The sequence below is a fragment of the Colias eurytheme genome, chromosome 29 (genome assembly GCF_061535395.1).
Source record: "Colias eurytheme isolate Ceu_HAF_F1 chromosome 29, ilColEury1 Martin Lab GWU primary, whole genome shotgun sequence".
Classification (NCBI taxonomy): domain Eukaryota; kingdom Metazoa; phylum Arthropoda; class Insecta; order Lepidoptera; family Pieridae; genus Colias; species Colias eurytheme.
The window spans coordinates 3,202,955-3,221,963 of NC_143008.1; the positions used below are offsets into that span (position 1 = coordinate 3,202,955).

At 34.8% G+C, this 19,009-nt stretch overlaps 2 protein-coding genes across 2 annotated transcripts; one reads left to right on the forward strand and one right to left on the reverse strand.

Moving 5' to 3' along the window:
* Positions 1 to 664: 664 nt before the first annotated feature.
* Positions 665 to 10,642, reverse strand: LOC149896136 (uncharacterized). Its single transcript, XM_090117999.1, has 11 exons — positions 10,466 to 10,642; positions 8,800 to 8,889; positions 8,079 to 8,213; positions 7,398 to 7,529; positions 6,597 to 6,707; positions 4,818 to 4,919; positions 3,743 to 3,887; positions 2,796 to 2,902; positions 1,944 to 2,060; positions 1,292 to 1,382; positions 665 to 861 (listed from the first exon to the last, which is right to left on the reverse strand). The coding sequence occupies exons 1-11, from the start codon at positions 10,508 to 10,510 to the stop codon at positions 689 to 691; spliced, it is 1,248 nt and encodes a 415-aa protein (XP_089974125.1). The 5' UTR covers positions 10,511 to 10,642; the 3' UTR covers positions 665 to 688.
* A 1,554-nt stretch (positions 10,643 to 12,196) lies between these two features.
* Positions 12,197 to 18,587, forward strand: LOC149896137 (uncharacterized). The gene is made up of 11 exons (XM_090118409.1): positions 12,197 to 12,901; positions 13,919 to 14,114; positions 14,262 to 14,430; positions 14,729 to 15,664; positions 15,744 to 15,807; positions 15,957 to 16,094; positions 16,331 to 16,817; positions 17,113 to 17,245; positions 17,457 to 17,562; positions 18,011 to 18,187; positions 18,458 to 18,587. The coding sequence occupies exons 1-11, from the start codon at positions 12,197 to 12,199 to the stop codon at positions 18,560 to 18,562; spliced, it is 3,216 nt and encodes a 1,071-aa protein (XP_089974535.1). The 3' UTR covers positions 18,563 to 18,587.
* The last annotated feature ends 422 nt before the right edge of the window (positions 18,588 to 19,009 follow it).

The following is a 19,009-nucleotide window of genomic DNA, read 5'->3' on the forward strand; positions in this document are numbered from 1 at the left end:
TTATAAAAATAGTAGGTAGTTTAGAAGTTATTATTATCATAAAATAACATAGAGCTAACCAAGCTGACTACTTTTTACCGCAAAGAAATATCCACTCTTGACCACTCAGGCAAAGCCGCGTGTAAATCTTGTTACTAATAAACATAGGTAAATAAAAAACATCTTTAATCATATACTATATATCATAATCACGAAGCCTTCAAAGTAGCGTCTAGTTCAGCAAGTGTCGCAGTCGCCTTTCTCAGCTGCTCAGCTTGCTGCTTCCCGCTGTGAGTCAGTGCTGATAAACTCTCCAAAGTCTGTTATCCTTTATAAGTAATTTATAGGCTTTTTGAAGTGTTATACTACTTTTTTTAAATACGAAAGTATGTTTGTCTTTCTGTTTCGTCGCAATAGAGCGTTATTTGGATATTTTAAAGTGAAACTTTTATTACATCGTCTCAAACTGTTTGGTCTGTGTAGCGCATGTCGCGTGTATCGCGGCAGTAGGTATACCTACTCGGCAGCCGACCGTCACGCGACATGCGCTACACAAAGCAGTGTTCGGAACCGTTCGAACAGTTTCACTTTTACCGTGGTTTCATAAAACCGCACAACATTTTTTTTGGCTGATTATAGTTAGTGACTGAAAAACCTCATTCACATGAGAATTTCACAGAAAAAAACATTTTTATTGATATATATTTAATCACGAAGCCTTCAAAGTGGCGTCTAGTTCAGCAAGTGTCGCAGTCGCCTTTCTCAGCTGTTCAGCTTGCTGCTTCCCGCTGTTAGTCAGCGCTGATAAACTCTCTCGGAGGTACGCTATCCGCGCTGCGACTTTTTCCTTTTCCTCGGTCAGTAATTTGTGAGCTTTTGAACCTGTAAAATATTTATGAAAATATTGAGTACACTTGCCCGTGAACAATTAAAAAAAAAACTTCTTTTGCAAGTTTCAAAGATACCAAAATCGTCGCCTTACTCCATGGACCATGACGTGACGGTATTGCCATGACGCGACCTTGAAATTTTACTCTCAACGCGCCTAAAGAAGCTTCACTTCAAAAAAATTTAAAATATTACACTAGCTGTGCCCCGCGGTTTCACCCGCATTGCTCCGCTCCTGTTGGTCGTAGCGTGATGATATATAGCCTATAACTTTCCTCGATAAATGGGCTATCTAACACCGAAATATATTTTCAAATCGGACCAGTAGTTCCTGAGATTAACGCGTTCAAACAAGCAAACCCTTCAGCTTTATAATTCAAACAAGTATAGATTAGGTACAGAAAAAAAATATACATATACATACCTAATAAAGGTATATAATCTCCAGCCCTTTCGTCTCTTATGTCCAAAGTGAACCACTCGTCCATATCATCAGAATCAGATGATGGGAAGTCCTGGAAATGGGAACATCATCAAAAACGGTACAGTATTTTATTTAAAGAGAGATATACTATGTTATGGAGTTTCTTGCCGATTCTTCTCCATAGATACTGCTTTCCGAATCGGTGGTAAATGTTAAAAATATGTAATGACGTTTCAAAAGTGCTTCTCGAAGAAGTCTAATTGAATAAATAAATGTTTGAGTTTGAGTTTTATGTAACCAAATGATATTGTGTATTGTGTTCCAGCCTCATTTTATTTTCCATTTAGTAATCAAAAAGTTTCTTTGACATTGGTACCTACTTTAACTAAATTTCTACTGGATTCATTTGATTCTTTACATTTTTTTTGGTTCAGTAAAAAATACTAAAACAAAAAATTACCAGTATCTCTAAGAAATAATAAAGCATTCAACTTTTGAAAAAAAAAATCATTTTAAAACAAGCAGTGTCAGTGTATTACATCATTCAAACTCTTCACTCCGAAAAACAAATTTAAACTTTAAGAAAAGCAATATTCAAGAACAGCCAAGCCATTTCCAAGCTCAACCCAAACATACAAACAAAAATACATACATCATACAAAGAATCATCGTCTGAATTAGAATCACAATCGGACGGCACTTCTTCGTCCATTTCCTCTGGCTTCATAATGTCTTGTTTATTTTCTTTCATCGCTTCCATAACTGTTTCCTGAAAATATAATGTATATTAAACTAGGTTTCCGCCCGCGGATTCGACCGCGCAGTCAAAAAAAACCCGCATAGTTCCCGTTCCCGTGGGATTTCCGGGAATGCGTCATTTTCCCGGGATAAAAAGTAGCCTATGTCCTTTCTCGGGTATCAAAATATCTCCATACCAAATTTCATGAAAATTGGTTCAGTAGTTTAGGCGTGATTGAGTAAAAGACAGACAAACAGAGTTACTTTCGCATTTATAATATTAGTATGGACTAGCTTTATCTAAAACCTAATAAATAATATACTAAAACCTTCCGCGAGAACCACTCTATCTATTAAAACAAACCGCATCAAAATCCGTTGCGGAGTTTTAAAGATTTACATAGGGACATAGGGACAGAGAAAGCGACTTTGTTTTATACTATGTAGTGATGATTAGGTTTTAGACAAAGCGGGCGAAGCCGCGGGCGGAATGTTAATATCTTTATAAAAATATGCTATAATAACTTATAAGGAAGCTCAATAAATAACTTTTATTTTATACTAGCTTCCGCCCACGACTTTGTATGTGCATCCCCGTTTTTCCCCGTTCCCGCAAGAATTTCGGGAAATCCTTTCTTAGCGGATGCCTACGTCCTAACATCTACCTGCATGCCAAATTTCAGCCCGATACGTCCAGTGGTTTGGGCTGTGCGTTGATAGATCACTATATAGAGATTTTTATTATTAAAGGAAATAATCTATTTACCTCATCAAAATCTTCGTCCAGGAATTCTTCATAGAACTGTTCAACGTCTTCCGTTTTCACGTGTGTCTCTGGTGCCTCTTGCTTTATGCTCTTCAATTCGGGTTTGTCTGTAAAATAAATAAATATAAATTATATTTTTATTAAACATAAATCGCAAAATGGTGTTGGTAAGCGCATAACTCAAGAACGGCTGAACCGATTTCGTGAATTCTTTTTTTATAATATTCCTTGAAGTACGAGGATGGTTTTTATGGATAGAAAACGTAAACATGTACCACGGGCGAAGCCGGGGCGGACCGCTAGTTTTTAATAAGAGACTTACAAGGCACCTTCAAATTTTCAGAACTGCAAATTGGCATCTCTCTTTCATTCTTACCTCCATATCTACCAACAAAAAGTGAAGTCCCATGTCCCCTAGTGGGGTAAGGGGCAGATGCATTATACATACATCTGTTTCACTGATCGATTTTCTTTAGGGACAAGTAGGTGATCAGCCTTCTGTGTCCTGCCAGACCGAGACATGTTTTTTTTCTTCGTCTCCACCGGGAATCGAACACATGACCCCTCGGTGTTACGTTCACGCGTCACTATACCAAGGAGGCAGTCATATCTACCAACAAGGGCAGCCTTATTTTTTACACTACTAACATATATTCTTTCTTTATTATTCAAGTGAAATTTGTTAAGGCGCGTTTAGAGTAAAATTTCAAGGTCGCGTTATGGCAATACCGTCACGTCACCGTGGCCACGATTATGGTAGCTTTGAATCTTGTCAAAGTTTCACTTCTGACACGTAGGCTTGGCCTCACGCTCTTTTTTATACTAAAAAAAGACTTAATTTCTTTCTTACCTGCAGATCTATCAACGTAACTACTTTCTTTTACTACTTACGAAATATCATCTTTCCTATCTTTTTTATACCAACAAATATTATCTTTCTTTCTTACCTCCCGATCTATCAACGGTGACGACTTTCTTAGTGACGGTTATAGTTGGTCTGATGACTCCAGATTTCGTCGTACTTTTAGACGCGACATTATTAAGCCTGTTCACACCGAATATTCTTTTAACTGTCGCCGCTTCGTCTGAAGACTGAAATAATAAATACATACTAATATTATAAATGCGAAAGTAACTCTGTCTGTCTGTTACTCAATCACGCCTTAACTACTGAACCAATTTGCATGAAATTTGGTATAGATATAATTATTTTGATACCCGAGAAAGGACATAGGATAGGTTTTATCCCGGAAATCCTACGGGAACGGGTTTTTCTCTGAAAACGCGGGCGAAGCCGCGGGCGGAAAGCTAGTAAATAATAAATAAATAAATATTTCGGACAAATTTCACACACGTCACGATCTGATCCCATACTAAGCTTTCGCTTGCGTTATAGAAACCAGATGGCTGATAAACATACATATATAATTATAATATATAATTTTAAATAAATACTTATATAGATAATTAACACCCAGACACAGAACAAACATCTATGTTCATCACACAAATAGTGCCCTGGGTGGGAATCGAACCCATTACCTCTTGGAAGGCAGTGCCACTACCAACCAAGCCAACCGGCCAGTCAGTCAATACAATAAATAAATATTTTATTTCATTTACTAGCTTTGCGCCAGCGGCTTTGCCTGCATAGTCAAAGAAAAACCCGCACAATTCCCATACCTATCCTATGTCCTTTCTTAGGTTTCAAGCTATTTCTGTACAAAATTTGAAGTAAATGCAAGTAGTAATTTTTGAGTTTACCCCGGTCATACAGGCAAAATCTATATATATAAAACAAAGTCGTGTTAGTTACTCCACTTATAACTCAAGAACGGCTGAACCGATTTAGCTGAAAATTGGCAGGGATATAGTTTAAAGCCAGGAGAAGAACATAGGATACTAAAAATGTACCACGTGCGAAGCCGGGGCGGAACACTAGTTTTACATAAGAAAAAAACAAAAACACTAGTATGAACATGACATATTATGTTTTGTCTCCCTCACTCTCATGGAACTCACCATAAAGCTATCCTCGTCACTCATGTCTTCGGGCTCCGCTTTCGTTGGCGGCTTTTTCATTAGTACATTCTTGGCAACTTTTAATTTTCTTATGTTCGCACCCTGGAAACAAGTAAATAATTTATAAAAACTATTTTATTTAATAGACATCTATACTAATATTATAAAGAGGAAAAGTTTGTAAGTATGTATGTATGTATGGTTTTCACGCAAAAACTACTGGACCGATTTCAAAAATTCTTTCACCATTAGAAAGCTGCATCTTTACTGAGCAACATAGGCTATATTGCATTTTCAAAAAAATTAGAGATCCTTACCAAAAATGCAATAATATAACCCAAGGTGTAAAAAAATCCTCAATAAAAATGCTGTCATCGCGTGCGCTGCGGAATCTATTGAAGATAGAACAAAAAAATGTTCTACGGTATTATAGAATGGATCAATATCTACAAGAAAGTCCGCGATACCATATGTCCATCTTCAGTAGTTATGTTACTACAACAACTTTTTTACGTTTTCAAAGTAAATAGAAGTGCCGACAGTAATCAAACCATGTTACCCATACACATATTATATTAATCCTTATCCCATTAAATGATGTTTTATTATAGACTGTTTCAATACCAGCAAAATACTTTTTAAATGAAAAGAATTGGATATTCCATTCAAAAGATATAACGAATTTTTAAAAGTGTCAATCTACAGAAAATAGTAGGTATACTGTTCAATACAATGAGCAGGCCGTAGTGCGGTCACGGAGGAATTCTACCAATATGCGTCTTGATGGAACACAGTGGGGTTTTGGTTGGTAGGAATCCGACATAACCCACGGTGATTTTCATGTGATTAAAAATTAAACCTATAGTCCGACCTATAGTAGACTTTTCACTGTAACGATATCGCTATCTATGCGGGTGAAACCGCAGGGCATTGCTAGTGTATAAATAAATAAAAAATATAGACGACGTATGTTTTTTCTCAATAATAATCTAGAATTATTTAAACTAGCTTTCCGTCCGCGGCTTCGCCCGCGTTTTCAGAGAAAACCTCGCATAGTTCCCGTTCCCGTGCGATTAGAGTTCCCGGGATAAAACCTATCCTATGTGTTAATTCAAGTTATCCTCTATATGTGTGCTTAATTTCATTGTAATCGGTTCAGTAGTATTTGCGTGAAAGAGTAACAAACACAAACACATCCTCACAAACTTTCGCATTTATAATATTAGTAGGATAGGAAATAGGAAATTCCTACAAAAAATATCTATACTAATATTATAAAGGAGGTTTGTAATTATGTATGTATGTATGTATAGTTTTCACGCATAAACTACTGGACCGATTTCAAAAATTATTTCACCATTAGAAAGCTGCATCTTCACTGAGCAACATAGGCTAGGTTGCCCGGAAATCCCACGGGAACGGGAACTATGCGGGTTTTTCTTTGAAAACGCGGGCGAAGCCGCAGGCGGAAAGCTAGTAAGTAAATAAACTTTTTCAATACACAAGTATTTGACGACGCGGTTGGCGCAGTGGTAAAGTAACTACCTACTGAGCCGACGGTCCCGGGTTCGATCCCCGGTCAGGGCAAATATTTGTGTGATGAACTCAATTATTTGTTCTTGGGTCTGGGTGTTATCTATATATGTATTTATAAAATATTATATTTATCGTCGTCTAGTACCCACAACACAAGCCTTAATTGCTTACTGTGGGACTAGGTCGATTTGTGTAATAATGTCCTATAATATTTATTTATTTATTTTATTTGCTAAAACTTACACGGAACATTTGTTCTTCATCATCATCAGTCGATTCTTCCTTCTTTAGAATCTCCATTTTTTTCTTCACCGCTTTAACTTTACCGTTGTGATCGTCTTCGCCGAGCATTCTCTGAAAATTTGATGAAATAATAAAATATTACATTGTATATGAACTAGCTTTCCACCCGCGGCTTCGCCCGCTGTATCTATGACGTAATAAATTATACTTATAAACCTTCCTCTTCAATCTCTATCTATTAAAAAAAACCGCATTGAAATCCGTTGCGTACTTTAAAATATTTAAGCATACAAAATACAGAATCTCACTTGTATGGCATTTGGAGCAATTTCAACTGTTCTCTAAATTGCCCCTGCTTGCCTATACACAATACACATCACATTTAAGGAGCCAATTTAGGGGCCAATTCTAATATTGCCCCTGCAGAATCTCGGTTGCACGGAGGTAGGAGCAATTTCAGTTGTTCTTGCCCCTACTTGCCTATACACATCACAATTAAGGAGTCAATTCCAATATTGCCCCTTTGGCAGGTAGGTTTAAGACCAATAGGAGCGGAGCAATGCGGGTAAAACCGTGGGTAACAAACAGATTTTTTATAATACCTAAATACAACAGTATTATAAAAAAAGAGCGTGTATGCTGGGCACACGTGTCAGAAGTGAAACTTTTTTGACAAGATACAAAGATAAAAAAATCGCCGCCTTACTCCATGACGTGACGGTATTGCCACTTATTGCCATGCAACGTGACGTTGAAATTTTACTCTCAACGCGCCTAAAGAAGTTTCCCTTCAAAACATACCAATAATTCATCAGTATCATGTCCATCATCGTCCGACTGTTTCATAGACTCGTCCAATTCACTTTCCCCTTTCGCGTCTTCATTGTTCGTCTTTCCCGCGAAAAATGTATCGGCGCCATTTTGTTGTTCTGTCTGAAAAAAATAATACAAGGAATATAAACAATGAACATAAAAGTGATTTCCCGTATCCCCTAGTGGGGTAAGGGGCAGATGCATTACGCATACATCTGTTTCACTGATCGATTTTTCTGTATCCTGCCAGACCGAGACAGTTTTTTCTTCATCACCACCAGGAATCGAACCCAGGACCTCATCTCAGTTCTATGCTTACGAATTCTTATAATCTCTAAAATTATTCACACATCTAATCAAGAAGATATAGGACAAAGGTGTTTTTCTTTCATGTAACAAGTTATGAGTTCGAAAAATTTTCTGTTGTCAAGTATTTGAAGATGATATTATATCACATAAGTAAGAAAAAATTAAAAAAATATAAGACGTGTGTCACTCGGGGACTGCCGCGGTAAAGCTATTGCATGCTATGCCTTCAAGCCACACCTCCGAGCCCGTCGGAGTGGGGAGCGTGAGGTTTTTTCGTTACGGAATTTCTGGATTCGGTCCCCGCGCTCAAGGCCCGCGATAGAAGCTATGCAATAGCTTAAAAAGCAAAATTAATCTCACCATACTATTCTCCATATCCCCTAGAGCCTGTTCGATATCCTCCGTCTGATGCTGCTCCTCATCAGCCACGTGGTCTGCGTCCAGACTCGACAATGTACCGTCGTGGCTCGCCGTGTTGTCTAGACGTTCTTCTTGCTGTGTAAATATAATTTTAATTAAACGTTACAAGCAAAAGATTAAAAGGTAAAAAGGACTATTTATTATAACTTTTTCTTTGCGATAAACAAACAATAAAATTATTTTCCATTGTGCTTTTAAATATGGATCAGATGTTCATCACCAAATCATTAAAATTCATCAGATCATTAAAAATGAAGAAAAAATACTACATAAAGAGAAACTCCAGTAATATAGTAGTGTATCATTTAAACATTCTTATGAACACACACAGTGTAATAATCATGAATAACCCAGTTTAGATTAATCCAATTAAGTGATAGGATCCATCCAAAAACATTTGCATTTAAATGTTATAACTGCAACGCGTATATAAGTGTATGAATTTAATCATTAGACTGGAAAAATGTGAACCAGGCATTTAATTAAAGATTTCTTAATAAAGGTCAAAACTAGGAGTTGGGGGAGGCCACGAAACAAATTAGAGATTTAATTTAATAATTCTGTCATATGTACCTAGGTATATACTTTGTTGAAAATATTTATTTGGTAAAATAGTAGGCTAAATAAATAAAATAAATAAATAAAGGCATATTGCACTTACCATATTACCATCATCGTCAGTAAGCAAGCCTTCACTTAACCATTCTTCCTGACCCTCATCTAACTCTTCTTCAATACCAGGCTCTGTACCCTGAAATAACACATCCATTCATATCATAAACATTTTGTATATATTTGGCTTATATTTTCTTAAAGATAAACTCAAATCATGACGTCTACAGTTGAAGGCCCAAAAAAAAACAAATTAACTTTAAAACTACATTTAATTATTAAAAATAAACTTTAGATCCATGTCTGCTCGATGCAGACTGGAGTTATGGAATAACTATACAACTTGGACCCTTATTCAGAGAAGCCACGCCCATACTATATTCCCTTGCAAACTGCATATTCGGCACTTTAGTAATTCTCAACAGATATTAAATTATACTGTGTATTTTTGAAGTGAAACTTCTTTATCGGGGTTGGAAAAAAATTTAGTGTAACATTTTTCTGTTACGCGCCATCTTTTTCTTATCCCTACCACGCGTGATTCGACGTATTTCTGTAAAGTTGCATATAGTAAATTATTTTTTGAAAAATAAGGTCCTAAAGAAGTTTCACTTCTTACGTGTGTACACTAGTACCTACACGCACACATTTTTTAAATAGATTGATCGTTCACTTTAATAGATGAAAACGATGTTCATATGAAGACATGAAACAAATAATATGTGCAATGGTTAAAACTTAAAATCTAATGCATGCAGTATCTTACATAACTATATTTACATGACATACAAATTAATTCACAGTAACAACATGGTCATTATTATTTTATTAAGGGCTGATTTTTCAATCCTTGGTTAAAACTTATTCATCGAATAACATATTAATCCATCAGGCCCCGGAATCACAGATAAAATAGAAAATCTATTGAGTTGCGGTCGGATCTGGCCGTTCGGGCCTCAATGGGTTAAACTACCATTTCAAAAATGTATTCTAATTGTCCGTATATGACAGTTTACAGGTGACATTTTTTTTTTCGTGTAATACTTTATTGGACGGATAAATTATAAGCAAGGATTGAAAAATCGGCCCTAAGTAAAAAGAACACAAGGTATTTACTATTTTTCATATAACTTATATATTAACATGTAATAGTTCATGGAACCACTAGAGTTTACTGATTAAAAGAGCTACTACAGAGTTCTTAAAAACTCTACTAATCGATGTATAATTTGTTTAAAATGGTAAATAATTTGTATTTATTACAAAGTCGAAGTTGTTCAGTTTGTAAAAAATTGTGAAAAATAAATTAATTTTGAATTTGACTTTGGAATTTCAAAAGTGCTTCTAAAACTAGATTAGTTGGAGAAATAAAAATTTGAGTTTGATACAGAAATGTACTCCAAATTCTTTAAGTTCTTTGCTACTAGGTTGAACAATTTGAAAATAATAGCATTTGGAAACATTTTCGTCCATAATTCAATAATTAAAGGAATAACAGCCTCTAGTATTATTCAAAGGACACAGAAGGCTACTTGTTCTTTAAGAAAAATCGATCAGTGAAACACATGTATGAATAATGCATCAGCCATATCCCAATAGCCAAGAAACTTTACTTTTTTAGTATTATTTGAAATCATAATATTTATCAATTTAATATAACTATTTTAAACTTAATCGATAAATGATGGAATGTATAAAATGTTATTAAAACATACGTCTAGTTTCGACATCTTTGCTGCTGGTTCCTCGATGTCCGACATTATTGCACTTAAATCCTTTTATTAATTCACGATTATGTTTTAAAATTATATTCTTTACAAAGATCTTCAATATTAACCTATTTTTGCGGCGTCTATTGATTGTTTTTGAATTTGTTGACAACTCAGGTTGACAATGACTACTGACATTAGATAATATAATGACATGCGTGTTTAGCTTGCGAACCATAAAATCTAACGGTGAATTTACACAAATACTCTATGTTGTTCGCATATTCTTCTTCCCTTTGATTACGTTCAAAAACCGAATATGAATACGCGAATATCAAGGCAAATAGCGAGTGCACTGTTTATACAATCATGCTTGTTCGTTATTCGCATCGTTAATCATAAATCACCTTGCTATTCGCGAGAATGTGTAAATGCACCACAGTTTTGCTGCAAATTGCTCATTGGATACGCCAATCGCCAATGTATATGCACTTGGAAAAATGATGAAAATAAGCCGTTCATCAAGTTTATATTATGTTCAAAATAATTTCTGCATTAATCGATATTTACACAATATTACTTTTTAATGTGTTTGATCAGTTCTATGCTAGTGGCACGGATGCGTAAATTTTCAGTTATTTTCGTACGTTTGATTTTCGCAAATGAAAAAACAGAGAAAAAGGTTTTGAACACCTGTATTTGGGTCAAGGCGTTGCCCTAGCAACGGTATGGTGACAAAAATGCTTTGGATATTGTACATGTCAAAGAATTATATAAATTATTGCAACATGTTTTAAGTGACTTGAAGTTTAATTTTATTTTATTAGAAAGTTAAGAATTTATTATAGTAAATGTGGATCAAAACTGAGGGTATATTGGAAGTAAGTTAATAAATTTATTTTTGTATATGGTCGTTTCACGAAATTTAACTAGTTAAGACCAGAATATAATTCATCCATTTCGTCCAGTAATGTAGAATAGGTACTCTTTTATGGAATGCGACCGACCTGAACAATATACCTACTTAGTCTATATTATTTTGTGGAGTACCTATATTATTTTAACCCGTAATTATACATAACGTAAAAAGTAGGTATTAATTTAGTAAACATACCCTGACTACCCATAATATTTAAATATTAAGCGCCCTAATTCTTTGGTAGTGAAGGGTGTACCTACTTACTCCGTGGTACTTAATAGCAAATTTAAAATGCATTTACGCGATTCCCATTACATAATATTATATATAAAAATATATAAGTAGGTAGGTAATAAAGTGAAAAATTTAAATTCTTCACAAAAATTGAGAAAATTTAAGCATACGAAAATACTAGACAATATGCACCACAATTTCTAAAGTCATGAACTCAATGAAAAACCCTCGTAGTTCCCATTCCCCCAATAAAAATTATCTTAAGTTTTACTTTCATGAAAATCTGTTCAGCAGTTTTTGCGTGAAAGAGTAACAAACAAACACACTAGTAATATGTATAAATGCGAAAATGGATTGTTTACGGTGCATAATGTGTTATAAATTATAATTGTGGTGGTTACCACTTAAATTAACCTAGTTCTTGTTCTGACAAAAAAAATAGACTTTGTCACGATAGGCTAAATAATCTAGTTAGGTACCCAACGTAGGTACCCTTGTAATAAGGCCTAGCTTAATAGGGCCTGTAATATTAATTATTCTATTTCGTAAATAATCGACGAAAACTCTGTTTTTTAGGCCCAAACATGCACACCGCACGAAAATCGTCCGATATTAAAAGTAAAACAAAAGAGAAATCAAAGGATGATATACCATCGAAAAAAGAAAACGAGAAACTCAAAAAGAGCGTGTACAGTGTATCTACACCGAGGCCATATCTTCAGCAATCCACCACAGCAGATATTTATTCAAGACAAAACAGTGCTTTGAAAGCACCAAAGAAGTCTACACAACCTACTACTAAAAACAGCGTATCACCAATGAAGAATTTATTAAAAGCTTCACCCTCGTTGACACAGATTAAAAAAACAAGCGCGAAAAAAACAGAACCTGTCAATACTAAGGCTGTTCCAGATACAGCCAGATCGAATAAAACTCCGCGCTCGTCGAAAAGTTTGCCATTCACGAATGTTACTGTAAATTCTCCAGCTGTTAAGAGAAAACTTGTTTCTGAATTTGAAACAAAATTGGAAGATACCAAAAATAACCGTGAATCAAGAAATAAAGCACTGGAAGGTACGAAAGTATCTTCGATTAAGGCTAAAGTTGTTGCAAAAGAAACAGAAAGTAAAGAAAGACAAAGAACTAAAACTAGAACGTTAGATGAAGGTGAAGTGAAGATATTGATTCCTGATGCGGTTGATAATAATGCTGAAATGTTGAATTTGGCTCAGAAACTAAAAGCTCAGCCGAAAGCGTTTTTTGTTGACTTGAATGGAGAGCAATCACAGGTAATGTATGAGATCCTCTGTTTCTATAATTTTATGATGAAAGAATTTATTTTATGAAGAAAATTTCTATACATTTCAATGCTGTCTTGTTTATATTCATGAAATAGTTTTGATTAGTAAAAACGCTTGAACGCTACGCTAACAGAAAGCCACTTGACTAGGGGGGCAGAACTAGCTACTCATCCCAGCTTAGCCTGTAAATAAAATAAAATACCCTCAGACCATTGTAATTTTTTATTGGTAACGGTCGCTTTTAGGATAGCGCGCTCCATCTTAGGCCACATGTCAGCTTACCATTAGACGATATCGTGGCCAAGCGCTCCCCTACTCCCTAGTGTACAATAAAAAATGTTTTTTTTTAAATTCGTTAGGAATCGTTTTTTAACTATTATGGAAAATTTATTATACAAATGGAAAATTTATTGTGAGCTAAATATAGATAATAGTGTAGATAATAACATTATATTATCAGTTTTATTATCACGTTATTTTAAAAGAAGACGATCTCAAGATTAAAATGACTCATCGATACTATTACAGTACGATACAAACTTAATGGCGGCTCGGAACATCGAATGATCAGATTCGCAGAAAACAATTTAAGATGTTACCGGAACGTTAAGGGTCGGATATCTGTGCGCTCCTGCATTCGCAGCTAACTTCCGAACCGCGATTAAGTTTGAATCGAACTGTACAATTTCGTATACCATATGGGTCCTCTTCACAATGGCCAGCGTTGGCCCAACAAATAATCGACGATGTTTGCCGCCAACACCGCGATTATGAATAAACATTTACAATTACGGCGATCGTAATTTTACTCGCCCAACGCTGACCATTGTGAAGAGAGCCCATTACAGAAACCGTGGAACGGGGAGACTCTCACTAGTATAAAATCGGCTAAAGTCTTATTTTCTAATTGTATAATACTCTATCGATTGAAGACTACGCATCAAAAGCAAGATAATACCACATAATACTATGTACCTATTGTTTCTAACATACATTTTCTTCCAGGCACAAAAAGATAAACAATCAAGTGAAGAAGACATCAGCTATGAAGACGACTTCGAGAGTTACGAGTCAGATTTCGATTCGTACCACAGTTCGTCGTCAAGTAAGGTAGATAACGATGCCTCCAGTGAGGTATCGGATACAAAAAATCATGTTGAAGATGATGGGAATACGAAAGAGGAGAAAATGCTGGATTCAGGTAAGAACAAACTTTATAAATTTTTAGATTTGAAACACGATGCGTGTTGTTGTCCTTGTTTTATTTATCTGTAAAACTTGACAAAAACGAACACGACCTTTTTGTTAAATTTTAAATTATTGGGTAGTTAAAATTCTGTTTTTTCAGGAACCTTCGAACTCCGCGATCGTTCAGCGACCAAAACGAAGCCCATGGAGTTTATACTCGAAGACACCAACGACAAGAAGGTGTCCCTCACAGACGAGGGGTTCCAGGAGATGTCCAGTTCAAGCGCTGTGTCAAGCATGAAGACTGTGCACGTGGAAGTGCTGGAAAGGTAAGTTTGGTTGAGCTCTGCTTCACTTAAGACACCATAGCGACGTTGCCGGCTGTGTATAAAATAAGCAGTTTATTAGAAATGTCCAAATTGGCGACGTTGCCAAATCGTCGCCAAGTGAGGTAAGTAGTATACTTTTCAATATTAACGTATTTGGTACGTAATACGTAGTCAGCGATGTACGTCGCCATAGTGTTTTAATGAGAGAGCTTTAATATAGTTCATAAGCAGAAGTTAGCTGACACGTGTGCATGAAACAAATTAAAAATAACATTAATTGTATTTATTGATATTACAGACCATTATTTATCGATTTCACAAAGTCAAAAGAGAATAGAAAAAAGCGGCGGGTATTTGAGAAACTTAAACAGCGAGCGAAAGATATTTTGAGCATGGTAACACTGCATGAAATGTCATTTACTCTTTTCGAGATGAAACCAATACCGTACGACTTGTATATGGCCACGTTTGGAAAAGCTAATTATACGCAAGTCTCAGTACAAACTTTTGATGATGGTATCTCGCAAGAAGTTCAAACTGAAGATATAGAATTAAATAATAAATGGACACAATATCCAGTCGATTTTACTAATGAAATTATTTGCGTGACACTTAAAGAAAAAAATGAGAAAGTACATAAAATCAATGATGATGTTTTAACAAAAGTTACAAATTTAATCAACTTTGACAATAAGCCGCGAAACTCTGGAATAGATGACAGTTACAGAACAAATCATTTGCGAGCATATTTGGAACAAAAAGATGGTGCTGGAAGCGATGAAACATTACCTTTGGACATATATGAATCAAAGATTAAAAAGACAGACTTTAGTGTTATTAATTTAAGGAAGTTTCTAAAGAAGGTTGAAGGAAGACTAAGTAATATTTTAAGCACAAACACTGGCAGCACTCAAATGTCAAATTTGGTGAGCACATCCAAGTTTCCGTTCAGTAAAGATTATGTATCTATATCGATGAAAAATTATAAGAATAACAATAATTTCATGCACGATACGAAAATAATCGGAATTGTTTTTTCCGAGACGAAGAGTAATTTGATATTTACGATACATGTAAAAAGTAAAACTGATACACATAAAAGTGTGCTTTGTCTATGGGATCTCAGTATTGCCATGTTAGAACCGATTAAATTATTAATAGCCACAGATAACATAGAGATAGGTAAATACAGGGGAAGTACAGATGGCATATTTGTTGCAGCTTTAAGAGATGGGTAAGCTTTTTTAAAAATTATACCTAATAAATTAGATTTTTTTTTCTAAAATGTTAGTTTATAATATTGTATTTTGCAGCACAGTTCATTTATGGGACTTATCTGAAGAAACTAATTGTTTTGATAACGAGTTTACTGAGGAGGTAACAGATACAAGTGAAAATTTAGGTCGTCAAAGTATTAAAACAAATCAGGTATAAAAACATGATTAATGTTATAAAACACATTCGAGATAAACTCATATAAATTGGTACATATTGTATGAAAATATAAGTTCACAATTTTTTTTCAGTCAGTCCCTAAAAGATCTTGTGCCTACACAAGCAGTGCTTCAAACATGAATCTGATGCAGCCAATAGACAGAATTGTAGGCTTAGAATTTACAACTAGCAACACTGTTGATATGGAAAATGGTAAAGTTATTGGGCAGGTGAGAAAACTTCGTAGCATAACTATTTTTGAATTATTTTGATAGCTTTTCGTATTTATGAATATTAAAGTTTGATTATGGTAACGTAGTCCGTAACTATAAATTGAAATGTAGGTACTATCAAGTAATAATATATGTAACACATGTTTAACGTAATCATTCGGTTAAAAAAAACATTGATTAAAGAATGAAGTTCTTAGGTTTTGAAATGACTAACTAAATAGTGATTATTTTAGGTATGCTCATTACAAAAACGAGGAATACTAACGCTATATTCAATTGTTCAAGAAAAGCATAAAAACAATACTCACGACATTGGAAAGGCGTTTTGGTCAAAAATGCGTTTAGAAAAGTATCAATATATTGATTTAGTTGAACATTATGTGCCAATGAACAATTTAACAGATAATATAACAGATTTTAATTTAAATAAAGCTAAGAAAAGATTAACGAATAAACGAAATGAAAAAGATTTGACAGCTAATATTTCCCGCCCAAAATCGTCTTTGAGAAGAATTGACAGTGACAGGCCTAAAAGTGCTGCCAGATTTAAAAGTGTAATTGCAAAAGATTCTAATTGGGAAAGTGGTGTTGTTTGTAGCGCATTGAAAATAATTAATTTAAACAATCTAGATAATTATTTAATAGCCAAGAATTGTGGAGAAGTTTTAAATTGCAAGAGAATGGCGGGAATATTTAAAGTTTTCAGATTTAATGTTACAAGTAAGTATGTGTATATTTAGTAGGATTAGAAACGAAATAAACAAATAAATAATTTAAGTAGAGTCATTTTAATAGGTAACATTTGACAGTTCATCAACATTCAGCAACGTAACCTTGTAACTAAGGACGTTCATAAAATTATATATTTTTCGTTTTTTTAACTAGCAGCTACTACACGAAAGTTTGAACCTATTAACCCTTAATAAGCCATGGGGAAGCTTGTTATAAGAAATTATTATAAGTATAAATTAATTTACTAATATAATTGTAATTTAATTATTATATTTTCTTGCAGACGACGCATCTGTAATAACGTTTCTAGAAGCATCTCCAAATGGTCTACCATATTTCTTAGCGGCCACTGATTCTGGAACTATACATCTATGTTCCCTATTAACTTCGAGGGTTCTTCTTACATTGGACAGTCGGTAAGTTAAACTGTATTTTATATTATTATGTAGAAATGATTTGTTGTACCTGTGACGTCATCGAAATTTTTGAAGTGATACTTTTTTAGGCGCGTTGAGAGTAAAGTTTCAAGGTCGCGTCATGGTATGTGGAAATACCGTTATTACTCTAAACGTGCATAAAGAAGTTTCACTTCAAAATAAAGTGAGATTATTTTCTTCTTTTTCATAGAAAAACACCGTCAATATTGGCCGAAAAATATAATGTGGACAGCAAGGGAAGGTTCGTCGGTACTGTAGCTAAATCTGAAGTCGATAATAGTGGTTTAGAAACAAACGTAAGTAATTTATCTGAAGGTTTTCAAAGTAAATCACACATTTCACAATCTATATTCTATACTAATATTATAAAGCTGAAGAGTTTGTTTGTTTAAAACGCACTAATCTCAGGAACTACGGTCCGATTTGAAAAATTATTTCGGTGTTAGATAGCCCATTTAGCGAGGAAGGCTATATATAACATTACGCTAAGACCAACAGGTTACAGGAGCGGAGGCAAGCGGGTGAAACCGCGAAGCGCAGCTAGTTTAAAATAACAGGCTTGCTTTCTATGAGAGAGAAAGAGACAGACACAGAAACACGCGTACGCCGCACGGCTTACAACTATAGCAAAAAGTGTCGTTACAACTTTTGGTCCTAATTCCGTCTAGCCCCCTTTCGGAACGCGCGATAAGGAACTTCGTTCAAAAAACATAAAAATTTGTGTACATTTAATGTTTTAAATGTTTTTTTTTGCAGCTGTCAGTTATATCACTAGCATGGTCGCAAACGGATCCGTTCTACATCACTAGTTTGATGGCGAACGGACGGATGGATGTGTGGATGTTGACACATAGTGACATACATCCATACAGAGTGTATGAAAGAACAGCGGTAGTGTGTACAGCGAGGGATAGGAACTTGGTAAGTTATTGAAGTGAAACTTCTTTATCGGGGTTGGAAAAAAAATTAGTGTAACATTTTTTCGTTACGCGTGACATTTTTCCGTTACGCGCCATCTTTTTCTTATCCCTACCACGCGTGATTCGACGTATTTCTGTAGTTGCATATTATAGTAAATTATTTTTTTGAAAAATAAGGTCATAAAGAAGTTTCACTTCTTACGTGTGTAAAAATGTGTGTGTGTAATCGCGTACCGTGGTATACACGAAAATCATAACTTTTCTTTTACAGGCTCTTCTCAACACAGAAGGCGATGTTGATATCTACAGAATAAATACAAATAAAGAAGAATCTAGCAATTTAGAAGTTTTTAAGAAATATGTATCTCTTTTATAAAACTTTGGACACTTGCAGTTTAGTATAGAATAAATTATAAAAACATTTAAATGTATTATTATTTTTCGTCCATCTAACATGATATTTTTTATCATTTACTAGCTTTCCGCCTGCGGCTTCGCCCGCGTTTTCAAAAAAAAACCCGCATAGTTCCCGTTCCCGTGGGATTTCCGGGATAAAACCTAGCCTATGTCACTCAGAAATGATGTAGCTTTCCAACAGTGAAAGAATTTTTCAAATCTGCCAAGTAGTTTCGGAGCCTATTCAATTCATACAAACAAACAAACAAAAAATCAAACCTTTCCTCTTTATAATATTTGTATAGATTAGATTATAGTACTAGCTTTCCACCCGCGGCTTGTTCCGTGTTATGAAAGGAAATCACGAATAGTTTTCGTTTTCGTGGGATTTCCGGGATAAAAACTATCCTATATATTGTTCTTTCTT